Source organism: Sebastes umbrosus, chromosome 16 (assembly GCF_015220745.1).
Source record: "Sebastes umbrosus isolate fSebUmb1 chromosome 16, fSebUmb1.pri, whole genome shotgun sequence".
Lineage (NCBI taxonomy): Eukaryota > Metazoa > Chordata > Actinopteri > Perciformes > Sebastidae > Sebastes > Sebastes umbrosus.
Window position 1 is genome coordinate 9,869,931 of NC_051284.1, and position 12,303 is coordinate 9,882,233.

Below are 12,303 nucleotides of genomic sequence, written 5' to 3' on the forward strand. Positions count from 1 at the left end.
GATCAAATATGAATCAATATTCTGTTACTGTAATGTTTATTTCTCACCTCAAATGTTTTCAGAAACATCTTGTAGTGTACTGTTTAGCTGTAAAATGAGAAAGTTTGTGACCCGGCAACCATGTTGAGATCAGTTGAGGAAATACCAAGCACCGCCCACCAACCGGAGCAAACTTTCTCATTTTACAGCTAAACAGTACACTACAAGATGATTCTGAACATTTTTTACATGAGAAATAGGCATTACAGTAACAGAATATTGATTCATATTTGATCAGCGCTGAATAGTTTAACCGTTAGATTGGAGTTCACAAGTGATTGACAGCTGCCTTTTTTATATGAACAGCCAATAGGAACGCTCTATCTCTCTGAAATGACCTGTGATTGGCCAAAGTCTCCCTTCACAGATTGTTTAAACCCTGAAAACAGAGACATGAGGAGGTGCAGAAGTCTAATTATCTCTCAGAACACTTGAATTACAATATGCTGAAAGGTTATTATGGAATTTTGCCCAATGATGCCAAACACATTCTGCCTACTGCAGGTTTAATAGTTACAACACCATAAAACATGACAGCTTCAACACCATGTAGCTCTGTACTGCATCAAATAAAGCTATAATGTAGAGTACAATATGATAGTGGAATATAACAAGATCAGCAAAAATGTGCAAATCACTCAGTATGATGAAACATTATCAGTATAGCTTGTTGCATAATGTATTAATTTAATACATTCCAGGTCTACTTAAACGTGCCTGGGACCGACGCTGGGAAAATGTAGGTTCTACTTACAAATGGCCTCAAACAGACGCACAGTTTCATTTGGGTCTCAATGCAGAGTAATATTGATTAATAAATGGCACCTAGCGTATAAGTTTCTGCCATAACTGAGTCATTATGAGACTAATGATTATGGTTGTTATCCATATTTCATATGAAAGTCACAGAGTACAAACTGTTATGAAGATAATGTCAGTCTGCAAATATTCTCCTGTTTTAACAGTTATAGCTTTCAAAATACTAAAGTCCAATAAAAGATCACCGCAATGTTCAGGATCAAAACATACAATACACTTGAGTCAACACACAAACAACTAAAGTAAAAGTCTCTATAAAGGTCTGTTGTAGTCCATTGCATTTCATTATACAGATGTTTCTCTTTATTTTATCCAGTCAGTCAGTGCCACTGGACTACCTCCAGGTCTGAGAAGTGAAGCCATTGCAGAAGTGCCTTAAACTTGCATTCTTTCTAATAGCCAGCAGGGGGCGACTCCGCTGGTTGCAAAAAGAAGTCTGATTGTATAGAAGTCTATGAGAAAATGAGCCTACTTCTCACTTGATTTATTACCTCAGTAAACATTGTAAACATGAGTTTATGGTCTCAATCACTAGTTTCAAGTCTTCTTCAATACAGCATGATGTTCACTTCAAGTCAAATGAAGTCAAATAGACCATAAATCAGCCACAGCATTGTCCGGTCTGGGAGTTGTCTGTGTTTTAACCTTTCACAGTATGTTTTCAGTTCATGAATGTTAATTATAACGTTTCGGTCGCCTAAAATTGTCTTATTCTGTATTTGGTTGTACTCAGTTCCATCCTCTTGTGGCACTTCTGGTTGCAAAAAAAACAACTTTGCGACAGCCAAAAACCAAGATGGCGACGGCCAAAATGCTGAACTCGAGGCTTCAAAACGGCAGTCCACAAACCAATGGGTGACGTCACAGTGACTACGTCCACTTCTTATATACAGCCTATGGTCGGTGCGTATCTTCTTTAGATTTAATGTGGTGTCAAAATTTAACTAGAAACAGGAAGGGGCCTAATATTAAACCCAGAGGAACCAAAGAAGCAAGCTTCAAGCAAAAAAATGAACACGACCAATGTTGTAGAGCCTCTTTTACTGTTTACCACCTCAGAATTGTGGTCATCAAATGGTCTGTTGGCTTCACTAAGAGATACGAGTGCTGAAGGGTCAGTTCACTCAGATTAGCAGAAAACAAACTTTTTTTTTTACATACATTTTGATATCTCTGCCACAGTTGTCTGCCACCCCACTGAGAAAATACTTTTGAAAAACACAAAACAAACTTATTCATCTAAAAATAATGTCCCAGTTCCACTTAATACTAAATTGTATTTGTACTAAAAGATAAAACTGTTTTTTTTTTGTTTTTTTAGTTGGGTGAACTGACCCTTAAAACAGAAATGTCATCAAAATCTTGATACACTTGTTTAGTTACTTCATCTGTGTTTACTGAGCATTGCTCTGAAACATCAGTTGAAGATGGAAGCTGGAGATATTTATAGAGGCCTGTAGTTACTGAGATTTAAGGGTCTGGACCTCAAGGTCTAAGGGCTTGAACGACATCATTCAAAACTCAATTTCTGCCAGAGATGAGAGAGAAATGGTCTCAAAAGGGATCGGAGGCTCCAGCCAATTCTGTTAAATATTCAAAAAGTATTCACATATCTCAGTGGAGTCTTTAACGCCACGACTCAGGGAGGAGCTGATGAAGAACCCCATTACCCTGAACTGAGCCCCGAGGGTTATGGACATTTTTAGATATGAAATCAGTGAAACAGATTAATCCCACCGGCCATTTAATGACTCTTAACTCTGGCAGCATTAGCGCTATATGTTAAATACCAGTATCAGTGATTAATGACACCGATAGCCACACTGTGCGATCACTGCCTGCAGGCTGACTCTTAAAAACATAATGCAGACACACTGTATTCCCAACATAATGCAGATTACATCATGTCTTGGATGATGACATTATGCTGGTTTCCCAGTCAGTGGTGCCACATGTCATTAGTTTACTGCTGACCTGAGGGGATTCTGCACATTCACACTTTCATGTGCATTATGAAGCGTCTGCAGATACAAACTGATCTCCTGCTAATGCACTCTGGTTTCACCTTAAAGGAGACCAGACAGTGATTAGAACATCACGATTATCATGTCGTCTTTGTGAGCAGTGATGCAAGGGGTTAATAGATGGATAGAGCTACGTGAACTTTTCCTTCAATATCTATCATCATACATCTTTTTAATAATTTGTAAATGTACCTATATGGAAGCAAAAAAAGGCCAGAAAAATTAAGATTTTGTTCGGATTTTTGTTGCGTTTTGATTCAGTTTCGTAGTCATATTAAGCCAAACCGTGATGTTTTTTTTGTTTTTTTACAACGTTAACCACGTGTTTAAATCTGTTTAAAACTGCAGTTTAGTTGTATGGGAACGTTATTTTGTAGGAGACAGGGTTGAGTGTCGTCTTTGTCAGCAGTTATGCAGTGGTTAATAGATAGAGTTACGTGAACTTTTCCTTGAACATCTAACATCATACAATTTTATAAGACGCTAAATATGTAATTGTGACAATTTTAACTGAGTAGCATTGAAATATTTTACTTTGAAAACCATTCAGCTGAATCTATGTGGTCTGAATTACACCTGTCTTAATGGGAATTTGAAGTTTCGCAATTTCAAAACCTTTCAAATTCAAATAGAAAATTGAAGTTTCCGGCTCATCTGAACTTCTCTCTCTAGGATTACGTGACACAACCTGATAGGACAGTCGTCTGACCGCTCCTCAGAAGCCCAGATGTTTTAATTTTACAATTTACATCCTGAATTTTGCTGACCTTTTTTTGTTTTTTACCTGACTCCAAAAAAAATGTACATGAATATATTTGTATAATATTCGACTCAGTTTCCTGTCTGAATTTGCAAAGCCTAAAAAAACACTTAAAATCAAGTTTTTGAAGTTGCACAACTTGAAATTATCTTCTGAAAATCTCAGAGAGGGGGAATTCAAACCACATCAATTTAGAAAGATGGTTTTCAAAATTAAGTATTATTAAAAGTACAATTCAATATGCTTTATTGGCATGAATGGTAAACAACCGTTGTTTCCCAAGCGCAACAATCAACAATAATGTATAAAAGAGGATATAAATTTGATACACTTGACACAACATAATCATATTACATCACATCTTTAACGTTTGCTTATAATAAAACATAACCTGAATAGTTCTAATTAACCTTTTTCTCTAATATGGTGTTACATACTGTGCGGCTTAATGTATGAACTGTGTATATTTTCACATTTAGGTATTCAATTGCTTGTAAAATCAAAATCCTTATGGCCTTTTGCTTCCATATACTTACATATGTATTAAAGATGTTTGATTACATCTGTATGATGTTTTTGTACTACATATGTATGTAATGTATGATTACAGATGTATTAAAAAGGTGAGTAAGCAGATATTCCTGGAGCTCTCAAAAACCACATTTTACTTGCAAAAGCTTGATCATCAAACTAAAACCCCTAAAAAGCTAACATTTTAAAACATGTTGGATACAATATGCAACGCTATTTGCATTGTAAACGCCCTCGACACCCATGAGTTGATTGATTGAAAAGCTTTAATCCTCATCATCGGTCGGACTAAAGATCACCTGTCAGTCAAAACAGTGTGGTCAGTAATGTGACATTTGTGTCCTGTCGATGAAGTTTTATATCCTCTCTAAGCACTGCTATGTCCTCCTAATCTTCTAATCTAATGATGGCATGCATCCTCATAGCTATACACAGAAAAGTTAACAATTTTGCCTGACACTGAACAAACGGTGTCATGCATTCTGCTGCTGTCAACACAACACCCTGCAGTCTGCGCTGCTTGCGAGCAGCCCCCCCGGGCTGACGTTAACATGCAGTTTTCTATCAGCGTCCCGTTGTGCTGTATTTACCTGCAGGCTGTCCCATGTGATCCTGCAGGAGCGGACTTTAATTTTGCTGCATTGTCCTTCAACAGTGAATTCCTGCACCAGATCCACCTCATTCCACTCCATCCTCACAGCCTCTCAGAGGAGAACCCCGGCGGACCTTTTTTTGGTTTCGGATGGACAAAATGTTGCCAGAGGCTTGACAGAGAGAAGCTCAGAAGGGGGGGAAACCAGAGCGATCCTTATCACAACTTTCCCTCTCGTTCGCCCGCTGATGTGCTGTGATTTACGACACACACTCTCCCCCTCACCCTCTCTCTCTCTCTCTCGCTCATCCCACGCTCCCTCTATCCACCCCCCCCTCCCAACTCTTCCTCTCTCTCTCTCTCTCATACAAACTCTCTCCAGCACCAGCATTGGTGTGTTCTCGTATGACGTGTAAAGCCCCATAATGTGACACTGCATTCAATTACTACAGCAAACAAACATGTAAACCTATAAACCAGAACACAAAGAGAGAGGGGAAAGTCACCCTATCCCTTTTTTATACCTTCCTCTTTCTCTACATCCTATACCTCCTTCTCTTCTTACACCTCTCATCCACACCTTCTCCTTTCCATATCTGCATTCCTTCATCTCTCTTTCTCTCAATCCTTGTCATCCATCCGCAGCTGGCTTTTTTTTTGCTGCAGCGACATCCCCTTCTCTCTCTCTCTCTCTCTGTCTCTCCCCTCACACCTCCCACTTTCTCTCAGAAGGGAAATCACTGCACCACAAGCCTGATGGGGCACTAGCTGCTCTCAATCAACCTCTGCCTCCTGCTCCAGATGTGTGTGTTATGAGGAAAATGATGATGATGATGATGCTGGCAGATTAACGGCCGTGGCCACGCGCACGGCGATCTCGTGGCACACATTCCCGCCGGACGTGTCCAGCAACACACACACACGAGCACACGACACATATGTGCACGAGCACTAGAATAACAGCTGACTCCTGCTGCGTCATATTGTGCTCCTCTTTTGCTCTGTCTCGCTCTCTGCAACACACACACATACACATACACATAGACACATGGGACTTAACTGCTGCGTCACACATTTCCTCTTTCACTCTTTGAAACAGACACACATCTGTCTCACTCAGATTAACACTCACACTCACACTCACACACACACACACACACACACACACACACACACATCCAGTAATGAAAGCAGACTGGAATTTTTGCCAGTGCTGCTGTTCTGGGTGCAGGCATCTGTGGGTGTGTTAGCGGGCTTTGTGTGTGTGTGTGTGTGTGTTGGTAGCAAACATAACACATTTGGACAATTAAAAGTGATTCATTATGTTTTTAAGAATTCAAAAATACGGATTGTTAGTAGCGGTAGTATTGAGTTTGGATGACATTTTCATTAATATTCAGTAGTTTTTTGTGTGAAACTGTCTGAAAATGTTTGAACTATTCAAGTTTTCAAAGTTCCCCTTCAGAATTGGACTCACTTTTTTCGGGCACTTATAAAAGCATTCACACCAGCATTAAAATTCATTAAAACTATTGAAACCCCCGGCTTTGAAATTTTCTTGGCAGCTCTTTAAAGGGAAAAAAAACCCCAGTCACATTCATTTTGATGAGGTATGACTTTGCACATTGCATATTCACAATTAGAATGAATGGATGTGCTACAATTGTGTTTTAAGGAAGCCTATTTATTCACTTCAGTCAGACTTTCTTGTAGCTTTTTGGCTCAGGATGTAAGCATATCATTAATGTATCGGCTCAAAATCTGGACTTGAATCATATTTCTCCAACTAAAACTAAACATTTCCTCTTATTGGCTGAACTGCAGGATTAGAATTAAACTTCATCTGACTGGAGGACCTGAATACAGACATGTGAAACACTACTGGAAATTGGTAGAGGTCAGTGTTGCCAGAAGCTAGGGCTGTCTCAATGACCATCTTTTGGGAAAAGGACGCCATTGCTGTGGCAAATCTGTCACAACCTTAAAAGGACCAGTGTGTAACAATTAGGGGGATCTATTGGCAGAAATTGAATATAATATTAATAGGTATGTTTTCTTTAGTTTATAATCACCTGAAAATAAGAATAGTGCCGCCACATTACACCACCATGTTTCTACAGTAGCCCAGAACGGACAAACCAAACACTGTTTTGGATAGAAATCGATAATGTTACTCGTTCCCGTCGCCGCCGCTCTCTCTATCTCTAGCTTCACTACTCACTTCCCACATACACACACACACATTCTACACACTGGCTCTGCTCCAAATGGCCTACGCTACTCTTACAACAACTGTCTCTAAAGAGGGCCATTCACATTTTTGCGCCGGCCACCGTAGTTCTCCTATTCGCTTGGCACACGGGAGAAGCTTCGGTTGGTTACAATCTGCAACCTCACTGCTAGATACTGCCAGATCCTAAACACTGTTCCTTTAAGAAAAAGAAGAAGAAGAGGAGGAAGAGGCAGAAACAAGGCACTGAGTTGGGTAGACTCAACCTACTGTGATGAAAGCCTCATAAGAGCGTCCATCGGTTCATATACTGTAAGTGACGATTTTTTGGTGTTTAATAACGTTATCCAAGACTTACGAGAGATTTACTTGGATAACTTATTTTTTCAGTGTGGTTTTTGAGTTTGGCTGAACTACAAAGCCTTCTAATAAAACAGAAGGCCGGAGGCGCACATCTTCTGAACACTTTTTCATGCACCCATATTCAACCACAGAACAAATCATAGAGGCTCTGTGGAGCCAAATTCCTTCCTAGAACCGCAGGGTATACCCAATAATAGCCATAAGTATGTTGTATAGATGCATGTGTGTTGTTGTTTTTTAGCAAAATATCATCATATCCCACTTTCAGACTTCAAAAAACTCCTCTTCAATCCGAAGCAAAACAAAACTGGGCTACTTTTATGACAACTGGGGCAGGCTCAAGGCTCTGATTGGTCCGGCAACACTAGAGCTGATTACAGGCTTTCCTGTTGCAAATTCTCAGCGTGGCATGAACAGACCATGGGACACAGAAAAGTCTCTTCACACTATTTCCTCTGTATCTTAGTGGGACTGGTGACATGCAGTCAGCATGTAGAAACTTACTGTGAGGGTTTACTTGGGATGAACACAAAGTAATGTGCAGAACAACATGTGAACTTTAGTTTAAGAAGTCCTATTTAGTGCTTTTATTATTGAACGCAATTGTCTGCCAGTGTATTGGTGCCAATAGTCACTTCAAGACATTTTGCTGTCATTGTACAACAGAACTGTAAAAAGTCATAGTCATGTTAGAACAATTACATCGCAACGGTCGCCACAACCATCTCATGTTGCAGCTGTCCACTGGTCATTGCGGCAGTTTCCCATACGCTGTGATCACGGTTATAATCTGAAGCACATGGGGATATTTGACCTTCTCAGTGTGTGAGTATTACGTTTCCCAACGGTGTGTATGCACACATGTACTGGGCACACACTCACAATAACACAGACACGTTGTTCTGATCATACGTCCCTCCAGTAATGAAACCCATCCCCTTCCCATCTGCTGTACGCCTCCAGTAAAAATATTCCTCCTAATCTACAATAACAACCTTCAGACATTCCTGAACCAAACCTCTGTTATCAGAACCGCTCCTGTGACTCCAACGTTCACACAGCAGGGTGGCCCGCTGGTTACAGAGATCATGGTGTAACTGAGAGGTCACATCTTTGAACCCCACCCACTGACAGCTTGTCCATCAACAAGTGTCATGTGTCCTGACAGTTTCCTCCTTTGGGCGAAGCAGCATTTAGGAACAAAAACAGGACGACCTGCTGGATTTAGGAAATATTCGTTTAACTCGAGTTCTGGTGCAACACAATACCACCCAGTTTTCATCTTCCCTACAACTACAGCATGATATTAAAGTGCGGGTCAATTGTTTGGGAGTTTTTTTATCATTCTGTAGCATCCGTAAATACAAATTTTGTTCGAATGTATGTATATACAGAATGTTTTAGCGTCAAAATTATATTTTCCCAAGCCTTTCTAAAAGCTTTTTCCCACGTGAACTGACGTAGGTTTCTGCATGATGAAGCTGCTACATATACAGCATATACTGTATACTGTACATCCTTATGGTCAATGCATTACAATCAGTAACTTAGATTTGGTCGCCATGCTCCCAGTTTGGAGAAGCAGACAGGAGTACTGGCACGGAAGCATGTCACGTTCAAAAGTCACACAATAACACAAACAAACTGACTTATCGATGCAACGGTAGACCAACAGCTCCCGTGTTCTGCAAGGTAAAATTACTGTGTTTGTGAATGTAGTCTGGTGGATTTGAAGAGAGCGATATAACAGCTTCAGTTACGAAAGTGCTGTCTGATGGCGAGGTAAAGTAGTGAAAATATTCTATAGTGTTCCGACAGGGAACTGAAGCCGTTATATCGCTGTCTTCAAAGCCACCAGACTACATTCACAAAAACAGTAATTTTACCTCCCACAACACAGGAGTATACATACAACCCCACTTCAGAAGGTCCAAACTAACTCTTTCAGTTTTTTACAAACTTAGCACAGCTAACTTTGACTCAGATAGTGCTAGCGTTCACATTATTCATAACCTTATTGATTAGCTTACTTTGTTAACCTACAGTACGTCACTGCTTTTTGCTAACGGCTGAGTGGGCGTTTCCATTTGAAAAATAAGGAAAAAAACGCAGATGGACCCGCCCTTTAATAAATCTGTAAATGGAGAACATGTCTTCCAAAATGTTCAAAATATTTCCTACATTTCTAAAACATTCCCCAAAACTTGTTGTCATAATTCAACAATAAATGCCTTAAAATGCGAAATACGAGTTTAATCCAAACAAAAATATGTTCTAAATTCTATGTTCTGGATGTATGAAAATAATATAAGTGAAATTTATAGTTGTCAAACTTTTCTCACAGCATCAGCGAAGTGAACTTTTGTCACATCTAGTGATTCAAGTCTGCCGACGTCCCTGAACCCAGACTATCACATAAACCTACAGAAGGCATTTCTAGTGATGACATACAGTGAAAATATTCATCTTAATCTACATCAACACAACCCCTGACACGTGTGTTTTCACACACATACACACACACATGCACATAAACACACCTGACTTCTTAATATATCCCTCAGCAGTGCCCTCACACACAGCTGGATGGGGTAGAGTTACAGACTCACTTACTGTGTGTGTGTGCGTGCGTGTGTTAACTCAAAATGTGTGACAGTCTCCGTGGTCGTTCTGAGGTTAGGGGCGAGGTTTATACAACGCTGTCTTGGGGAGGGGAAGAAGGGAGTGTTGGGATAGGACTGCTGTGTGACTGACCCGGCCCACACACACCAGAGGAAAACACAGCTCCTCTTCACTGTCTGCAGAACACCATGCAGTGTTGGGCAGTAAAATTATTTCACAATATCACAGTAAAGATATCTATTTTTACAAAAACTACAAGCCACCACCTCACCTTGTTTTAGTTTGATTGTTTTCACGGTAGATAGGACATCATAAAACTAGGCTATGGGAGTCGACAGTCATGCTAACAGCTCCGTGAGAGTTTGCTTAGGACGTTAGCGAAATGTTAATGTCAACATGCTTACAATGACAAGAAAGTACTAACACGCTGATGTTTAGCAGGTGTAATATTGACCATGGTTATAATCCAACATGTTTTTATCTCAACTCGTCACATACCGCCGCTTCGTCACGGCCCTTGGCGTCACGCCCCTTGGGCTTAAAACTACTACATTTTGTACAGTGAAAATGACACTGAACGTTGTGAACACGGGACACGAACAAACAGCTGATTGGAACGTGAAAGTGAAACTACGGGACACGAACTAAGGGACCCCTCCACCACCCCCTCCCGCCCTTCCGGTGTCGGTCTTTTCACTCTTTAAACTATATGTTACGACACTCCCAACGCACTTTGTCAGAGCGTTTACTGTTGCCACGGATGGGTTTACATTGTAGTTAATGGAACGCCCGGTGCGTCTCATACCGGCGCTCAAGGGTGCCCTGTGCGTCGCTGAGGAATGGCAGCAACTGGCAGTAATATCGCTAACTGAAAAAACTCAAAGTTAGCTCTAAAGGTAGTGAGAAATTAGCCATGAGTGGGTCCCAGACAAAGACTGTAAATGGTAACAGACCATAAATGGGCAGTACAGGTTAAGAGCATAGGAAGGCCCCTGCACACAGGTAACGTAAGCAGGTATGAAATTTGAAATTCTTGCAGTTTGCCTGCACAAATTAAAAGAATAAAGACACACAGAAGCCACCCTCATTGTGGATATTCTTAGCATACATGAACATTTTCCATTACTTTCTAATTACTTTTACGATTTCAGTTTGCAATGCAGTTAAAGGCACAAAAACAACCCCTTCCTCATAAGCTCTGAGTCATCCACGCATCTCAGGATGACGTGATGACGTTTTTACCTATAGGTAGTTGTAGATAAAAACATGATCACCAACAAAAAGAATTAGGATTCATCCTCTATAGGGACCATGAATACCTGTGTAAAATGTCATGGCAATCTATAATATATATTTGTGAAAATATTTCACCCTGAATCAAAATAGTGGATTTACTGTACCGACCAATCAACCAGCATTGGGCCTGGTTGCCAGCGTGGCTAAAATAAAGTATCCCTACTACTTTTCTGAGTAAAAGAATGACAACAAGACAGTCTGGTTTCCTGTTTTAAGACAGGAGAGAGGACTGTGTTGTCATTTTTCTGCAATGAATAATGATATTAGTGTTGAGATGAGTAATGGATAACAAATCTAAAATTGTTGTACACCCAAAACACACACACAACACACACAACTGTCAGCACTGTCATGTTTTCATCATTCTGTGGGAGGAAACATCATCTGCTGTGTGTGTGTGTGAGTAAGTGAGAGCTTTTGGATATGATTATATAGAGCCAAGAGTCACACCCTGACTTGAAGTCATGCATCCACATCCCTGAGAAACACACACTCACACACTCACACACACACACACACACGCGCTCACACACGCTCACACACAGACAAAATAACACCGTCAAGCCCAAACACAAATGGCCAGAAGACGCCACACCTTGCCTGCTACATACTGTAGCGTCCAGTTGAAACCACACTGACCTAAACTCACACTGTGCTCTGATTGTGTGACACTAACACACACACATAGAAACACACTGCCAGCAGTCCCGCCCTGACACATAGACGAACCGCTTGTCTGCCAATGTGTGCGAGTGCGTTGTGCGCGTGAGCGTAGTTTTTGGATTGTGAACAAAGTCAGAGAACAACTTTCAAAAACTTAAAAAGGGAACAGAAAGTTAAAGCACACAAAAACACATTTCAAAGTCACGCCGACATTCACCCAGTGTTTCCAGAGTTTCAAGTGTTCTATTATGTATGACAAGCTGATGTGAGAAGAAGGCAAAGAAGAGTGGAAGGTGGGTAGAAAGCGAACACACACACACACACACACACACACACACACACACACACACACACACACTTGGTT

The 12,303-nt window shown here is 40.6% G+C and overlaps 1 protein-coding gene across 6 annotated transcripts in view; it reads right to left on the reverse strand.

Annotated features, from left to right (window-relative positions):
* Window positions 1–12,303, reverse strand: part of LOC119474289 (apoptosis-stimulating of p53 protein 1-like) — a 65,994-nt gene that overhangs the window by 26,785 nt on the left and 26,906 nt on the right. The window contains exon 1 of one of the 6 annotated variants that reach the window (XM_037746230.1): window positions 4,764–5,044. The exons of the other annotated variants lie outside the window; for them this stretch is intronic. Coding sequence (XP_037602158.1) covers window positions 4,764–4,865 — 102 coding nt within the window. The 5' untranslated portion in view covers window positions 4,866–5,044. Of the gene's footprint in view, window positions 1–4,763; window positions 5,045–12,303 lie in introns of those variants that run through there. 6 annotated transcript variants of the gene reach the window in all.